The 18,668-nt window shown below is 42.0% G+C and overlaps 2 protein-coding genes across 5 annotated transcripts in view; both read left to right on the forward strand.

Moving 5' to 3' along the window:
* The window catches only part of cntn1a (contactin 1a), a 65,523-nt gene extending 52,806 nt beyond the window's left edge, over positions 1-12,717 (forward strand). For all 4 annotated transcript variants that reach the window (XM_086209444.1, XM_086209446.1, XM_086209447.1 and 1 more), the window contains exons 14-24: positions 725-897; positions 1,630-1,753; positions 4,737-4,898; positions 5,159-5,308; positions 5,849-5,919; positions 6,433-6,667; positions 7,624-7,727; positions 8,358-8,547; positions 8,673-8,785; positions 8,888-9,044; positions 10,646-12,717. In XM_086209444.1, the coding sequence (XP_086065570.1) occupies positions 725-897; positions 1,630-1,753; positions 4,737-4,898; positions 5,159-5,308; positions 5,849-5,919; positions 6,433-6,667; positions 7,624-7,727; positions 8,358-8,547; positions 8,673-8,785; positions 8,888-9,044; positions 10,646-10,722 (1,556 nt within the window). In that variant the 3' untranslated portion in view covers positions 10,723-12,717. The remainder of the gene's footprint in view (positions 1-724; positions 898-1,629; positions 1,754-4,736; positions 4,899-5,158; positions 5,309-5,848; positions 5,920-6,432; positions 6,668-7,623; positions 7,728-8,357; positions 8,548-8,672; positions 8,786-8,887; positions 9,045-10,645) is intronic.
* A 3,888-nt stretch (positions 12,718-16,605) lies between these two features.
* Positions 16,606-18,668, forward strand: part of LOC147259160 (PDZ domain-containing RING finger protein 4) — a 114,127-nt gene continuing 112,064 nt past the window's right edge. Inside the window, exons 1-2 of the mRNA XM_086209448.1 lie at positions 16,606-17,043; positions 17,148-17,216. Coding sequence (XP_086065574.1) covers positions 16,675-17,043; positions 17,148-17,216 — 438 coding nt within the window. The 5' untranslated portion in view covers positions 16,606-16,674. The remainder of the gene's footprint in view (positions 17,044-17,147; positions 17,217-18,668) is intronic.

Genomic DNA, 18,668 nt, shown 5'->3' on the forward strand with positions numbered 1-18,668 from the left:
ATTACGGCCGTCTGTGCAGCCTCACAGCATAAAGGCTACTGTTGGCTGCTCGGCGCTCACAAGGGCAAAGGCTAGAGAGTATTACTTCAGACGAGGGCTTCATCACTGTTCAGTGTAAAATCAGATGGACGTGACATCTGAATGTGATGAGAGTTCGACTGAGCAGCAAATACTTAAGCTGATTTGAGTTGTTGTTTTTTTTCCCCTTCATCATTTTCCAGGCATACAGTCTCAGCTGTCAAACATGTTTCAGCTTTTCACAGTTTAGCACCAGTAATGCCAGATGAAAAGGCCTTTTCTGCCCCCTTGTGGACATTTGTGCACATCAACATCACATTTAACACTAAGTACTACTACCGACTTAAAATTGAACACATGATGCTCGTGTCAGAAGCAAGGGAGCAGGTGCTGATTTTATAGAGAGGACTTGGGCCAAAAGGAAGATGGCCTGTAAAGATTAGCCTTAGTCTGGATGCTGTTTTTGTGTGTGTGACTTCTTTTTATTAGTAAAATTATATTATGCAGGAATCGAGAAGTATGCGTTCGTAGTACTGGAATTTGGATGATTTGAAAGATAACCATTTGTTCATATTTTCTTATTTGAATCAAAATTTCCCATCATCAGTCTTATTTTTAAGTCAGTTTCTGTACATTTTTTCTCACATTGCTGCTTAGGCCTCTGTCTCACAGCTGAGGTCCCTCCTCCTTTGCTTATATCCCTCAGAGTCCACAAAGATCACCTTGGCCCCCGCCAATGCTGATGTTAAAGTAGGTGAGAATGCCCGGATGCAGTGTGCTGCATCACATGACTCTTCTCTGGACATAACCTTCATCTGGTCCCTGGACGGCCGAGTCATTGACCTTCACAAAGAAAGCCAACATTACGAACGCACCCCGGTGAGACGACATGTTGGTCAATTACTTATGGTCATGTTAAATTATTTTCCCCTAAATTTAAACCACTAAGTCTGAGCTCTAACTCGAGGCTGGAGATCATCCACATCAAATCATATTTGAGGTCGGGTTGGTGTTATTTTCATTGGAATACATGAAAGACAAAAGTATAGCCTATTTTAAGTGAATATTACACTAAAAGTCATTTCACATTCTTTCCAATAAGTTAACTGTATATCAATTTAATAACAATTTCCGTTAACATCCGTTATTTGTGACATCTGCTCTTTCTCTTGCTGCAGCTTTAACCAAAAGCAGCGGTTAGCATGTCTCATTTGTCATTCTGCCCACTAGCCACACAACATATTGGGATTGTGATTGATGATACTCCATTTTTATACATAAGGACCATTTTCCCTCGTTCTAATTGAGTCCAGTTGCAATTTGTTTGCGTGGTATCTACAAAGGCAATGTGACTCTTCAGCAACAAGTGAGTGATGTTCACTTGCAATTAGATTTTGCTGATGGTTTTACCTTTTTAATGCAAGAGTGCTGACTAGAGCAAACACTGTATGGAGCTCAACCTTTCTTCATAGGACGTGACATAGTAGTCCTCTCTCGGTGTCCAGTGTTTCTACGTCTGCTGCTTTGGTCTTGCTGGTCTGGAAAGTATTCACCTTTCACCATTTCAGATCAGTTCGATCCGATTTAGATTAACTGTTTGTTGTGTTGCAGAACGGAAGCTCAAATGGTGAACTGCTGATTAAGAACGCCATGCTGAAGCTTGCTGGACGATACACTTGCACGGCACAGACGACCGTTGACAACGTCACTGCCTCGGCCCACCTGGTTGTCAGGGGTGAGTCATCGCTTGGGCAAATTTATATACAATTATTATGTCATGTCTTCATTTCATACAAACATGTATTCCTCACTCATTCATTCAAATGTCCTCTTTCTTAATACTCAGACTTCTCATACCAAGGTAGAAAATGTTAAAAAAAGTGAGTTGTATCATAAAATTGTATTGCTTTATTGTTTATTGATTTGTCAGCATTAGTAGGTATAAAAATAATTTAAAACTATCGTTAGGACTCCCTAGTACTTTGCTGTAACAGTGACTTAATGTAGGCCAAAAACTGAAAAAAACAAAACAAGACTAAATGTGTCATAAACAGACAAAACAAACAAATAGAATAATATTTAGTTAAAATCTAAAATCTCTAAGTCTAAAAGGTGTTGTCAGGATTTCATGCGGATGGCAACCCTAAAAAGAGGAGAAAAAAAAATGTCTTGGTTGTACCAGCACTTCTCTATGAATAAAAGACAGCCCTTTTTGGCACCACCGCCTACCAAGATTAAAAAAAAACCCAAAAAGATAAAGAGACGCAGGAAGAAATCACTTTTGTACCGTGTGTTCCTCCATGCATGTTTGAACAAGAATAAATCTCTCCAGTCAGACTGTATAGCCTTTAACTGTCAACCCAAGAGAAAGAACAAGAGAGAGAAAGTGTTTGAACAAGCTGTGGAAGTGAGTGTCTTGTGTCCTCATGTGGGACACACACACACAAACACACACTCAAACACACACACACACACACAGAAATCACGAACTACCACTTAACATCAGGCTGTCTGCTCCAACATGATGTGTTCAGATACCGATAACCAGCTACACAGCTTTCCTATGCATGTGAAATATTGTCACAGTCAACTTCAGGGGGTTCCTCGCTCCTAGGGCACACTTTGGGTTTGAGTAAATTCAGTAACAGTGCTGAGTGCATTGAAGTTGGCTGTTAAATTATCATTAATATGAATGTTTGCGGTTATATTTGTGTCTCCTGCAGTTAATCAGTGTTTACACCGGCGTTTGAATTCCATATTTAGCATCAAGAAGCAGTCTGGCGTGTCAGCATTTCATAAACGGTTATATCGTTGCAATTGTATGTAACTTTTTTTTTGCAGTTGTCAATAATATGCCTCCTCCTCCAGACACCCGTACATGGAGGCAGTTATATCAATGTCAAAAAGCACCAAAAAGTACAATCAGCTGTTGGCATGAGAACAATGAGAATGTATTATGTGATGAATAAGTGATGACTAAAACTTATGTAACATGGGTTTCTCTCGCTATTAATTTCAGTATCCATATGCTCAAAATAAACACGGCCATGCTGACACAGGGCTCTGTCAACACCTAGATGAATCATGAGGCTTTGTTCTCACCCTCTACCTCCCGATGAGCGAGAGCTTCCCTTCCTGAGCGCGCCCCCCCCCCCCCCCCCCCCCCCCCAGGTCTTGAAACCAGCCCTGAATTGAGGGTGGGCCAAGGCTGTCTTCAAGTAGGAACCTAAGAAGTGTAGCAGTGATTTGGTTGAGGCCTGTTTGCCGTGCCCTGGGTGTGCTCTGCCACCGTCGCTGCTCTCACACAACATGTTGACAGATAGCCAGGTGAAGGCACAGCAGCTGACTGTGACATTTCCCCTAGTGGAACAAAAACACAAGCCCGGCTGCTCCTAATGGAGTGTCAAATGCCAACAGTCTGTGGAGAATAGACGCGGAGATGAAAGACGGCTATTTATCCCAGCAGATGAGGAAGCAGATCTGCTGATGGAGATGGGCGAGCTAAGAACACAGATCTGCACCTGTAGCTTGTTATTAGTGGGGATTTGTGATAAGAAGATGTTTTTACATCAAGTGTGTTTTTGAAGTGGAACATTACCGTCAGTCCCAGAACAACTGTGATATAGGGCTGGTCTGGGTGTCTTCTGGTGTTCTGATGTTTTTTTACAGCAGTAACAAACAAACAAAAAAAAAAGAGAAAAAGCTCGTGTTGGATTTTAGAAGACTGAAATTGAAATCCTACAAGTGCATTTCTCACGATCAAAGTGAAATTTTAAAAGGGGTTTGATATTCATTCATTGGTACTTTTATTTTTCTGAAAGGGAAAACTTCAATGTATATCTGGATTTATTGTTTGAATTGATTGTTGTGTCTTGTTTAAATCAAGTTTAAATCGGGAGAAATAAACATGTCATTGAAGCAGCAGTTCAAACATTCTCTCTCCTAAACATTCACCCACATGACAGCGGTGTACAAACTTAAAAACATATATATATAATCTCTGGCATGAGAATGGCGATTACCAAAAAAAAAAAAAAAAAAAACCCCAACCCAAAACCTTATGATTTTTCACAACTCTGACTCTTGACAGCGAGGGGAGGCTAAGGTCTGCCCAGCTTTGGCTCCCTAATCGCCTTAGTTGTCTCAGCTCATATTCATGTCTTGGAAAAAGTAAATCTGGCTGATTTCGTAGGCTGCGGGTTGGGAGGCTGGCCCTGACACAGTCTGGATTTTCTATTAGGCCATTTTCATGGTCCAAAGGAAGAATGAAGAGCAGCAGGAGGAGCAAGAGAAACACTGCATTCAAAGGCTTTTGCTTTTAACTTTAGTTCATATATGTCAATGGACTTTAAGCTCGGAGGCTTTAACCCATCAGTCTTTGCTGATGTCGAAAAAGAATGTAGGGCCTTTGATGCACTGTGTTTCATATGCTTCAAACAGCAGGCTTTCTGGGGACTGCTATTGAAGTATAAAGTTGTTAAAGGGCTCAGGACTTTTGCCAAGAATTTCCCCATGAGCTTGAATGAAAATAAAGGCCTTCTTTCTCTTTGTCTATAATTTATGACCATATAGGCAGTTCTCTATCCTCCTGGCGGTAAGAACATGTGACCTCTTGGCTCAGGGACAGGATGAAAACTCTACAACCATGTCAGCCAAATTTGTGTTCTTTACCCATCTGATAACACCAATCCATCACTTTCTCTTCTCCCAAACTCCAGGTCCCCCTGGCGCTCCAGGTGGGGTGCGAGTGTCAGACAAAACAGACAAGAGCGTAACGTTGCAGTGGAGCCGCGGGGCGGACAACCACAGCCCCATCTCCAAATATACCATCCAGTATAGGGACTCTTTCGCTAAAGACGTCTGGAGGAACGCCACCACATGTGAGATCTAGATGGTCAAATAAACATTGCTAACTTAATGCTGAAGTGGCTTTGGGGTTGTGATGATTTCAAGCACGCTACATAGTAATGCTTAAAACCTACATATGAGTTAGCTACACCGCAATGACAGAAAATATACGAATGGTTTCCAAACTTGGAAGTCCATCGTTATTTTAAGGATATTCTGTGAAATTGTGGGATAGTTTATACTTAATAATGTTTTAACATACCGTTCTAAAGCCTTGCTTTTCTTGTCTTAGCGCCGACAGACGTAGAGGGGAATGCAGAGACAGCCACAGTGGTGGGTTTGGTCCCCTGGACAGAGTACGAGTTCAGGGTGATTGCCACCAACACACTGGGCACAGGAGAGCCAAGCAGCCCGTCACCAAAAGAGAGAACCCTGGACGCAGGTAGGCTTCTGCCATCACGTCCCTAAGATTTATAGAATGAAGAGTAACTGAAAGGTCATGGAAATGTGATGCACTAATCCAGCTTTCCACTCTGACATTTATTTTTATTCTGTTAAGTAACCGTTTACTTATATTAAGCATCCGTGTAGAAAGGAGTCAGCAGAAACCCATCTTGCTACACTTCAACAGCAGAAACGCGCTGCCAAACCGACCGCACAAACCTCTGCAAATGAGCACGTTGGTGAAACTGTACACTGAAATTCAATTATCAAATGAAAATCACAGACACTCTTAAAAAAAAAAAGTAAACATTATTTGAGGGTGAGCTACTAGACTCGAGGCCTCCTTTGGTGGCAGCGTTCCCATATGGACATTAAGGTGTTTCATTTGGCACCGGAGAAGACATTGATATTGTGTTTGCAGGGGAAGGATGTTTCAGGAGCGCTGCCAGGGAAAGGTTTCCGCCTGTGTGGGTTGGAGTCAATTGTGTGGATTCTTTGCATGTGGGCTTAGATGTTTGCTGTTGCTGTCTCATTGTAGTTCCTGTGGTGGCGCCCTCGGACGTCGGTGGGGGCGGAGGGACAACCAGGGAGCTGACCATCACATGGACGGTAGGTTTGGACATTTCACTTTGGGAAGTGCAGAATAATTTTACAAACTCATACACTCTTATAACCTGCTGCAAGCAGATCTTGAACAAGAATAAGATTAGGGAGAATACTTATACCAGTGTGTTGTATTTTGAGGCCTGTTGTCAAAAAAGAATATTCATATGTTGTCGGTGTGAAGTCACTTTAATCTCAAGAATGGGGCAGCAAAAGTTATTTGAATTGCAGGGCTGGGAAAGAACATTATTAACACTGGGCTACAATACAGAGAAATACAAAAGTAAAGACTTTCAAAGTTCAAACCGTAAAAGTGCACGAATTGAGCGAGCCAGTTATTGCCCCACTTACTCTGTATCTACCAGTTATGCTATGTTTGGGATTTCGCTGCACTGTGATTCTGCTTTGCTGTGTGGTCACTGAATTTGGTCATCCCCCAGTGAGGACTGGGTTTGTCTAATGTGACTCAAACTTACCATGTCAGTCCATTAATAGTTTCCTGGATCTTGTTTTCACCAGCCTGTTCAGGAGCAGTACTACTATGGGCCAGATTTTGGCTACATTGTGGCCTTCAAACCCCACGATGCCAATGAATGGATACAGGTGACAATCGCTGACCCCCATGCCAAGCGCTACATCCACAAAGACTCTGCCCTCCCTCCGTCAACAGAGTTCCAAGTCAAAGTCAAAGCATTCAACAACAAAGGGGAGGGACCCTACAGCCTGACCGCTCTCATTTACTCTGCACAAGATGGTAAGCAGCAAAAAGACTCACTGATTCACTCAACGCAGAAGCAAAGAAGTCAAAAATACGCAAAACCGATCTCATAGCGGTGCCACAGTTCAACCTGGTCCTGTTGTCTCTGTGGTATAGAGACCGATGTGCCAACACTCTGCTATTTCAATCTGTCAATGTCAGCTACTACCACTATGTAGACCAAAATCCATTTAATAAGAGTTCTCGTGCATGGTCGTGTGGAATTTTAATACCCCTTGAAAGTGAACCCATCTTCTCCTCTCGCTCTCCGTCTTTGTGAGGGGATTATCATGATCTGTGTAGCATGAACCAGAAAGCTGATAATTCGCCTAAGGATGCAAAGCATTTAGCCTAGTTATTAACTTCCACTGACAGACAGTTGAGATAACCACTGGCAACCAGACATGATGGGTTACAGAGATGTCCTGTTGCCATAGGAACATGTGAGAGAACACACACGCTCTTTGAATGATTTTTTTTACAGCTTAATTTGGAGAAGAAGAAGGGAAAAAAAAAAAGCCCCAGGCGTGTATGTGACCATTTGTATTTGTGAGCATGTTGTTAGTGCAGTATTTTTGTCTTCAACACTGTGGCAGTAGTGATTGATTGTTAGACCAGGGCCCAATGTGACAATTTAACAGTCAAGGATAGTCTACTGTCAGGATTTAACACTCTCCATTTAAAAAGTGTTAGATGACCCAGCGGGGGAGAGCGGGCCAAGGGGGATATCCGTCACTTCACATCTTCCTTGTGGTGATAAATCACTAAAATGATGCTTTAGCACCACTGTCAGGCAAATACTACAAACCAGGAAGCACTAGATAGGGAATGTTTAGCAAAATGGTGACTAGATAAAACATGCTACCTCAGAGTTTTATGTCTGTAGTATAAAAATGACCCTTAAAAGTGATGGTGAAACTGTTTCTCTCTCTTTCTTTGGGGTCTTTCTTCAGCTCCCTCTGAAGCTCCTGTAAGTGTTGAGGGTAAAGCTCTTTCTGCCACAGAAGCCATCTTGTGGTGGCTGCCTCTGTTACAGAGCAACATAGATGGATACCAAGTAAGTAGAAGAAAATATGGGCTTCTTTATGTCTGAGGGATTCACACCGCGAACTGTTCTTTTCCAGAGTATAACTCAGTGTTTCACTAATATTTGCTACCTCTCACAAGGAGCCAGAGTGATCACCGTCATGTGTCTGATTGATTGTCAGCAGGATATCTCACAAACTAATGGACAAATTTGAATGAAATCTGGAAAGATAGGTTATATTACCAATCACATGGACCAATTCAGCTAAAATTCCTTCAAATCCATGTGAAAATCCAGAATTTGAGTTTGTTTTGATCAAATCCATGGAGGCTATGCAATTCAATCAGACGGATAAAGGTGAAGGTCCTTGAGATGATAGGGCCGGTGTTGTGGAGATCTTGGTGATCAGGAGGACCCATTTGTGCCAGTTGGGAAGAAAAACTCTGTATTTTAATGGGATTATGTTAATGTTCTTTACCCACACAGCCTCCTAGTCAGAGGGTTGTGCTGTCAGTGTTTCAATTTTCTCAAATTTCATTTCTTCTTTACAAATGATGACTGTTTTCATTTTCAAGTCTTCATATTGCTGCAAAAACACAGTTTATACGAAGTTGCTGCCAAGGTTTTTAATATGAGTCTTTTCACCTATGTGTGTCCCAGGTGAAGTTCTGGAGGAGTCAGGAAGACAGCGAGGGCGGGGCCCAGAGGGTGGTCGTGTCCGGCAGGGAAAACCAAACCAGGCTGGAGGGATTGAAGCCTGACACTCTTTACCTCATTGAGGTTCGGGGTTATAACTCTGCAGGATATGGGCCACCCAGCGAGCCCATCCAGATCCAGACCAAGAGAGCCCGTATGTTGTCCTTAAAAACAGTATTAAACAGCATCGACATGCAAATATAGCAGCAACATGTATCAGCTTTACTAGATACACTAGAATCTTATCATTCCTCTTGTTTTTTTTTTATTTTTTACCAGCTCCAAGTCGGCCCCCTAAGATAATAGGTAAAAAGTTAAAGGGCAACTTTGTAAACATTGCGTGGGAACATGTGGAACCTCTGGCTAATGAGGCAACAGTAAATGGTTACAAAGTGAGTTCTATGAATTATTTATGCAGATTGATCCGTTAAACTCCTTATCTCTCAGTCTTACATTTCCTACTTTATGTGTGTGTGTGTGTGTGTTCATCTCAGGTGCTGTACAGGCAGCAGGGACACTCCTTAGGAACTCTGTACACAACCAGTCGGCGGTTCATTGAACTTCCGCTGCATGCAGATGAGAGCTATGTTGTGGAGGTGCGTGCACACACAGAGGGAGGAGACGGGGCTGTGGCACGAATCAACATCACAGGTACCAGCCTCAACGTTTCCCTTCCCCCTTCACTCTAAGTTATTGTTTAGTAACAGAATAACTAATGCTAACTCATCATACAGTTTTTGAAGTGGACCTTTTTTTAACAGAATGTCCTACGTTTCGTGTCCGTGAACTTATTTTCATGCACATTTTGAAGCTTAGAAAAGGTTGTTACAGCCGTGCGTAATGTTGCCTCTACCGCCATCTTCTGATAAAATTACACATTGCGCAGTCTAGTTCCTTGGCTCCCACCTAGTCAGTGTATCTGATTTGTCGGGCTTTATGTGAAATGTTTGTTTAGTGTATCTGTATATTGTCTTCACGTGTTTAGTTTCACATTGGCAGGGTGAAATAAGGACGCCTTCCTAATCACATTTTCTAGAGTTGAGGAGATATATCGTGACTGTTCGTTACTGGCCTGCCATTTCCTGGTGGGATTATTCCAAAGTTGGCGATGGGTTATCATTTGTCACAGCTCAAGCGTTCCCATGGGGCCAGAGCAAAGCTGTCACTTCAGGTTTCATACCTTAAATTGGAGGGCTAAGATGGGAAATGTTACAGTGCGTGACTAACACCCCGATAGGCCACTGACTGGATCTCTTGGCTGGCTGATGGGCTGACTAGCCAGAGGAGACCTTAAGCCTCTGTAATTGATCTTGATGAGTCGAGGACTCCCGTCCTGTGGTTTCCATCTTTCTCTTATCATTCAGTCCAGGCCCACCTGACAGCCTGATTTCAAATACGTGGGAACCCAGGGGGATTTCCAATGCAGGTCACAGATAAATGAAGGGCCGTTTAAGGTGGCCCCTCAGATGAGGTATAATCTCTCACTTCACACACCAAAAAAATACGGTGTTTAGTTGGATGGATGAAAGTTGGACACTCAAGGGCAAATTTTTTCCACTCAAATCAGCAGCCAGTGTGTCCAGAATATTACAGTAGGTAATGTAGCCACTTTGGTCTGAAATTGCTCAACAACTACCACAGCGATTGGTGGTCACAATGTTTCCACTAAAGAGGAAGGATGGATTCTACTGACCTGCTGGAAATAATCCCCTGACTTCTCCTTAAGTCCACTGCCTCCATGAACATTTGTGGCTTGTGGATTATTTGAAACCAAATTTTCTAGACATTCATGTCAGGTTGAATTTGTTTAATGAAAACCATTCCAATCAGCCTGAGCTATAACTTTTGCATAATGCGAACTAGCAAATTTTAGTATGAGAGCGGCCCAATTTGAAATATAGCTAACATTGAGTAGACATACATGACTAAAAAAAACACGCGCACACACCTGGAATAGATTTACATTGACATTGTGTACATGTTAGCATCCTGCTATTAACATTCATTCAAAAGCAGCGCTGTGCATCGACAGCTGGGCCTCATTCATGCCTAGGAAAGTTGCAGAGGCTTAAAAAGCCATAACATTTGACTTCAGGGTCCTCCGGGGCCCCCGCCAGGCAGGCCAGTTCAGCTTTGCATTGTGTTGAGACTCAACAGGATTTGCACAGCTCGAAATGTGTGCGTTCACATGTTCAAGGGAGTTGAAGATGTAAAAACCAAACCTTAAATGCTTCCATTTGTGTGTCTCTCAGGAGGAGCTGTCATGGCCGCCCAGTCTCTCAGCATCCTCTCCCTGCTCCTGGTGGCTCTTCTCTGCCTGAACCTCTGAATGTAGCACCATCTTTATCTTCACTTCCTGTGAAGGAGACTGTTTATGGTTGACGCCTAAAAAAAGGATTTTGGGACTCTTTCCACAAGCTATTGGTTCCACTCTGTACCCGGGACATCATATTCCAACTCTTCCCCTCTGGAAGATGTTTGTGGAAATAGACAGAAATGGAAAATTGGAAATGGACATCCCTTATTTATCCACAAAAAAAGCCTCTCTGGAGGAGTGTCAAAGGAGTTCTGTCAACTTTTTAAATATGCCTTATGTAAATGAATGCACTTATCTTTCACAATAACTTGTTTTAAAATGGATCATGAGTGAAAATATCAAGACTTTGAACAGGTTGGCTGCTTATTCTTTTTACATCATGAAGCAGACTTTTTTTTATACAGATAAGGACTCTCAGACACGGATTTCCTTTGGACCATCCTACAGTGCATTCCCCAGTTTGAAGGCCAACAAGCAGCTGTGAAGGATAAGTGTATGCGTTTATAAAAAAATGTCTATGTGTATTTCTTTACTTGCAGTTCAGTGGCATTTTATTCTTTCGGAAATCAAGTCCACTTTCTGTTACAGATACAGTCAAAGCAAATCTCGACGGTAAGCAGGTAAGCATCAGAGGAAAAAAAAAACAATTTATAAATATGACATAATTCAGTCGTTTGGCAAGGAAGTAATGAAAGCATGTGGTCATACAATTAGGGAGGCGGAGGGATTACAACAAAGATACGATCCCCTTTAAAGAACAGTGACATAATTACGTGACATTTGGATGGAGGTTGGGGTGGTGGCGGGAACTGCAACCTTATAATGATTAACAGACAGCAGCACAATATCACTGGCGAGCATCTGAATCCATGAATGCCAATCAATACACAGCACAAGTTGAATCTTTACAGCACAAGATAAATTGACAACAAAGCCACGATGATGCAGCATCAGAGGCACAGTTGTTGGGTCTTCCTCCGTGTCATAATCCTGCCTCATCAGTAACCCCATCGGCAGCTAACCTGACCTAAGTCCCGAGTGTTCAGACCACTGGTGAAGCTATTCTCCATTGATTTGTAGCTTATATTTAGCGTTCCAATGATAAGCAACCCCCCAGTCATGTCTGAAGGAAACTCAAGTACTTCCCGACCATACGTCCAGTAATATAATAATCGTCACAGCAGGAATTGCTGTTTTATTTTTTTTATCTTTTCCACAAATTCATGTAAATATATCTAATTTAGAAAAGCAAAGGTGACTTTTAGCCTTTACCCTGTTCTGCTGATGCTGGAGTGTGTCCTCCTGCTAGTTTAGCAAACAATATATGGATTTGAACTGCGATCAGTTCTTACTCCCAACTAATATCAGCTCTGCCAGAGTGGAAATAGTTTCAGTACATGTGTACAACACTGGCAAAGTAAAGCCAAACATGGCAGCAGGAAACGGATAACATATCATGTATCAGCTTCAAATGCAGTCAGGCAGCCATGTGTGACACTCCTGGTGACATGACCACGAGTGCGTGGTAGTCCAGGCTTCTCCACAACATCTGGCTCTACTAACTCAACTTTAACTCAAGTATTTTTTGCTTTGACTGTATCTTTAGGACCTCTGCGGTACCAGCTGGTGTTTAGTTTAAAGAATGTTGGAATTATATTTCACGTAATCATTTTTTTTATCTCTTTCATTTGAAGGCTTCGTGTGAGAGTCACTATTAACAGTCCCAGTGAACGGTAGCGACGCTCATGCCCTCCAACATTTGTGCAATGTCTTCTTCATTTGTGGCTTCTTTATATTTTCATAACAAAAACAACTTGCCTAGCTCCAATAACTCATCATTTTTCATTGTTTGGTACAAGTATGAAACAGAAGAATAGCAAAGCCATCGATGTCAGCAGTACGAGCCCATCCAAAGCTCATGTTGTTGTTGTTTCAACTTCCACTGCGTATTTTTTTGGGTCTTTTTATTAACATGTGATCAGAGATATATAAACACTATCAACAGTTGTTTTTGTTTGTGATTATTCGAAATGTATATTTGTCTTAACCCACCTCTGGTTAGACAATTTATTTCCCTCAACTGGAGGAAAAAAAAAAAATGCTGCGTTTTGAATTCATTTCTTGTGAGACCGAGGCTGGCCATGCTTCTACGTTGTGACTATATCAACATCCACCACAAAGTGCTTTCCCCCCTCCCCCCATTTTTTCCTTCATGCAACACATCATCAAAAGCGTTGCCAAATGCATGAATGCCTTGAACGTCTTGGACGAAACAGTGGCTCTTACTTTCTAACATGCATGACATAGCAGACAAAATACTTTGACCACAAATCAACAGCACATCACCCACTGAGCTTCATTCCATCCCTGCGTGGCATCCCTTTACGTCCAGGAGAGTCTAGATCTAATATGTGCATTAGCTGCTAAGCTCCATCAGGATGGTCATTCCATACGAGGTGTTTGGGGGTGTTTTTGAGAGAAAATTTGAATTGCAATTATTAAAGAATTCAAAGAAATGGTGCTACAGTTTGGCGTGCATGATGGTTTTGGGTTTGAGAGCATCACGAGTGGCAGTGGAGGCATGTTTGGCTGTTAGCTGAAGTTCAGCGCATCACTGGATGTGAACGGCACATGTGAGGGATCAGACTGGAACCTCTCATTGGCTCGGGAAGGAACAATAAAGGTGTAGACAACTGTTAAAATGTTCTGTTTTGTTTTGCTGTGATTTGATGTCACGTGGGTCTTACGAAGGGTGTTTTTCTGAGATTAGATTAGATTAGAGATGGTCCAGAACTACATAAAAAGATCAATCCAGTTCCTCGTGTCACTGCTCAAGGGACTTTCAATGCAAGTAGAGGTGGCTAAAAAGTTGATCGAGAAGATATGTACATGTACATTTACCGTCAGTGTCGCTATTAGCCACACAAAACTAGTTTAATATAACAAAGTTTCAAAACAACCACTTACCTGTGTCAAAAGAGGTGTGATGGAGGCAGGAGATGAGAACCCAAACAGACGAGAGAAGCAATACACAGAAAACTAGAAGAACAGAGAGGAACGAGCGAAGAGGGGTCATGGCAATGGCACAACAATAAGAAACAGTAGGGAGAAGACGAGGGCAGGGAGGGAGCTGTTGGTAGGAACACTCGGAACACTAGAACAAGGCTGACGAGACGCAGGCGATGACAGAAAACAGAGGGAAAGCAGACACCAGAGGAAGCGAATAGCAAAATGAAACGTGAAACAACATAACGGGAGAATACAAATTACTGAAAATTACAAACTAGCCTGTACACTCACATTTACAAATGGTACTTTACTTAATAACATACAAAATATCAGTGAAATACATTGCATATGATACAAAAATGTAACAAGTTTTTTTCTCTCTCTCTCTGCTGAGCAAAAAGAATTAATTCTGCATCAAATTATGTCGCAACACATTGATTGAAAACTTGTAACTGCATTTCCCATGAAAAGAGAAAGTGAACCAACAAACTGCTGAAAAAGTGGCTGTTGATAGTTTTTGTTGACAGCTTGTAAGCTTCAGTCTTAAGTTGTGTTCTTGCAGATCCCCCTCTGTTGCCATAACAACCGGTGGCCCCAGGGCTTTTCTGCACTGGTAAAGTACAGAATCACCTGATGTAGATTTCAATATAATCTCTACTAAAAGGCCACTTTTGATTTGAAAGTAGGTCCTCAAATCTTAACCCCCTCTGAATTAGACAGATTCACAGGAGTGTCACCTACGATATATGAGCTTCTTCATCAAGTGAAACATTTGCAACACCTTTGGAACTTATTTCACCTCCAGTAGAGTCGTCTTTGCCAACACCAGAACCAAACCCAACTACACGGGAGATTGTCTTCCAATCAGTCCTTCATCATAGATGATGCGAATCCAGTTTTTCAAGCAGAACCAGCTGCTGAACTTGTCTTCTCAGGTTTCCAGCAGATGAAAAGCAGATCAATATGGCTTCTCTTCACGTATTCGACCAAAGCAAATGAGTCAGATTTAGATCCTTATTCAGTTTAGGTCATTTCTCCATTTCAATCAGAGGTCTCACTGGTTATTCACTCAAATCGGCTCACAGGGAGAACAAAAGATAGCCCCCCCCTTCCTACTGTGATTTTCTATCTGATTCAGTGGCTTATCAGGTCAAGCATATGGCCTGTGTGAGTCCAGGTGGCTGTTTCACTCGCAGTTACACACGTTGTGTTCAGTCAAACTGCTTTTACAAACTTTAGAGCCTTGAATTAAATCAATAGTGTTTAATGTCACACCATGAAGCAATGTTAGAGCTACTATTTCATCTAACTGCAGTACATGTCTGTGACCTCTGTGGGTTGTTTTTTTTTTTTTCAGACAGGTGTGTAATCCCAGGACAGATTGTGTTATTGTCTTTGTAAAACTACACCCGTTCTTTGGACAGCTTCAGACAACACACAACATACTTTAAAGTGATGCACATCCGACAAGAACCAGACCGAGACCTGAAACGTGATGCCGTCTCTGAGATGCCTGCAATCTGTCATACTGTGTCAGGCGGTGTAAGAGCGGCCTGGACTCCTGCAGGAAAGCTTTATAACTGAAGGTCTCCATGCAGGTTTTGTGTTACACACATGGTTTTGGCCATTGAGGGAGCATCATCCCCTTGAGACAAGTTTCTCTGAAACATCCTCACTGTGGAACTGCTGCCAACAGTCAGTGAAGCAGGACATGCTGATAACAATGATCATTACTATCGGAGAAATAGACTTTCCTTGGGCAAATATAGAAAGAGCCAGATAAACATAGGCCTCCATGCTTTGATATATACTTTTACTTATGTATCAAAAGTTAAAGAATTCATTTAGGATCTTTTTTGAAATCGCCAGGCTTTAAATTTAAAAGCACGTCACATTTCTTCAGGTTTTACCATGTTTTCTACACAAAATATTTTCCTTCAACCTAACTACTAAATGATAGGTTCAGATGAATGCGGTACTCAACTCAGTTTTATTTATTTGTCCCCGGAGGGCAATTGGTTTTGCAGAGAAATGAACAAGACGCAGCGGAGACGAATGACAGAACACACAAGGACAAAGAGGTGAGAGAGGAACCCAGAATACTGCGGTCCGGAAGATAAAGATCACTACTACATCATAAATAGAAGGGTTACATAATAGATCAATAAATGGCGATCAAACAACATTCATCATTATCATCAACAACAAAGTGCTTCTAATGTAGTGGAGTAAAAGTACAGTAAAATACAGATATCTTGACATGTGTACAGCATTTAAGTAAAAAAATACTTCCCATCACCGGACAAGTGTGCTACAGAGAAGTAATTTTAAATACATTGATTATTCGACTCTGCTACCTCGTTCCCATTTGTGACTTCGGGCGACCTCTGCTGGTGAAGCTTGATACTACAGCTCCCATCACTCACTAAATGACAAATTAAGCTAATCACACAACAAGAAACAGGTGGGAGAACAGGAAGGAGGGAAAACACGTCGTGGGGAAGACAAGACACGGGCGCATATACAGATACAAAGGAAACACCAAAAGAAAAAAAATACTTTCGAATGCATAGTTACATTTATAAATAGCAGGCTAGTGTACACAAAATTTAATACAACAATAAATTCATTAAAAAAAAACTAAAGAGTGCGAAAAATATTCAAGCTTAAAATATGAAAGAGCTTCTGCTGTTACCAGTTTCTTTTGTATTCAAAATCTTTCCCTTCAAAGTTAATTAATTGAAGAGAATTGTGTTACTTGGCCATTTGAACTAAAGACTGAGTGAGGCGGGAGGGGGGCCTGGTGAGGAGGGGCAGAGGTGAGTCAGCTCTGCTCTCTCACTAGAACATCCGTGCCCCTCGGCTCCACTGCGCAGACCGGTCAAACTTTTTTGTGTAGTCATGTCTACAGACCAAAACTTCGTCTAAACTCGCTCATGAAACTCCCCGCAAACTATGTGCGCTGATTGTCCCACTTCCTGCGGAGAAAAGCACCGAGTTTCGAGCCCAGGACGCGGGATGGACGTGGGTCACCGCGGTATTTGTGAGAAAGGATGCGGGCTTCTGGTGTCCTCTGAGGAGGATCACTGCTGCGTGGATGCGCTCCGCTCGCTAACCGACGCACTGGAGGAGAAAAGTGCCACTTTGGAGCACGAAGCCCGGATGGCGAGGCTCAGGTGGAACCGGAGGGAGCAGTCCCTGTTGGCCAGGGTGTCAGCTCTGCAGCAGGGGGCTCAGCTGTCTGCCCTCCAGTACCAACGGAGGTTGCACCAGTACATACTGCACCTCAACAGCATGGCAGAGCAGCTCACCGGCTTCTACAAGGTGAGAGGAACATATGCTTGTGCGTGTGATGCGTCCGAGAGTCAGGACTACAAACTTTTGTGTGAGTCAGGACTACAAACTTGTCTGTTTGTTGGTTGAATTAGAGCGACAGGAGGACAACTGCTGCTGCTGCTGTGCAGACCCACGCATCAGGGGGGACAGCAGAGTCTGAGGTAGGAGACCCATCAGCAACACACTTCCTCCTTTCCAACTTTTCTCCTGGCATTTGTTGCATATTAATGTTCTGCTCTGTCAGTTGACCCTCAGTGCTGTTGGAGTGTGTGGTGGTGGTGGTGGTGGTGGTGGTGGTGGGGTGTCTGCGTCCTAAATGCTGCAGCCTCTTGTCCTCCAGGACTTTTCTTCTTCCTGTCCTGTTTTACCTGCTGCTTCAGCTCAGGTTTAACAAGCCAATTTTTTCCCCACATATTGATTCTTTTTGGGATCTCACCAACTGCTCTCCACTGCAGTAAATCTCTGGTTTGTAAAAAGGAAATCTCTCCTCACACCCTGCTGTTTGACATCCATGGTGCGGTGAGATTTTTCTTTCTTTTTTTGTTCTTCTTCTTTTTTCTTTTTTTTTTTTAAATATACATACCCTGGTGCATTTAGAATGAACAGCACAGCTACATTAATTGCCTGTTGTATTTCATTAAAAACAATGAAATCTCTGCTTCTTACTTCTCTTCAAGAGTTAATTTATGTCAAGAGATTTCATCCTCTTCTGTTTATGTGTAAGTTGAAAGATGTGTCTTTGTCCCTGACCGGCTCTCAGCAGATCTAATGTCACTGAGTGAAGACTATTTCCTGTTTTGGAAAATTTGGGGTCGTATTTCACCTTTCTCTGTTTACTGTTACCACAGTGTTTTAACACAAATCATGTCTCTGAGTAATTCCATGGCATTGTGTTTGACTGGCATTAAATTGTCAATTTATCTGTGTGTCATTTTTGCATTTTATTGCTAAACTGTTTGGTCTTTTAAAGGAACGCATCATGATTATTCTTTTTTTTTTTTGGTGATGGGGGGGGTGTGATGTGCTTATTAGAGCCAGAGCTCCTCTTCTGAGCTGAAGAGCTTAAGAAAGGCAAAGTTTCAGAGGAAAAAAAAGAGAACTTTTAACCATCAGCTACCATTCAGCAACTCTAAGCTAACTAGCGGTAAACTGGTCTCTGTGGGTTTTGTATGGATCTGAGGAAGATAGTAAATTAGCGTATTTTCCCCCCCAAAAAAAGTTGGTTTACGATCTTTGAAAGTGGTGACTAGTGTGCATTGCAGTATCCTATTTCCCAATGTGATATTTTTAGATGTATAATTTGTCTAAAACCATAAGAAATTCAGCTTACTGTTGCAGAAGCTAAGAATTTTTTCCCCTCAGACATAAATAATCAAAATTCATGACCAATAATTTTCTTTGGACTCACTAAATAATTAACTGACTTGTAGTCTTCCTTTAAAATAATGTACCCTAATTTTTGGTGTTAACAACTTGGATTTAATGTCACACTAATTAGTTTTCTCAAGTCAGCCTGCTATTTTCTTCGAGCTGATTATATATCATCCATGTCGGTGCGTAATTGATGGACTTACTGACAGGTTTTGCTTCACAACTTAATTGATTTAACTCGC

Source organism: Aulostomus chinensis, chromosome 7, assembly GCF_037954235.1.
Source record: "Aulostomus chinensis isolate RoL2024-O1b breed Wild chromosome 7, RoL_Achi_v1.0, whole genome shotgun sequence".
Taxonomy (NCBI): domain Eukaryota; kingdom Metazoa; phylum Chordata; class Actinopteri; order Syngnathiformes; family Aulostomidae; genus Aulostomus; species Aulostomus chinensis.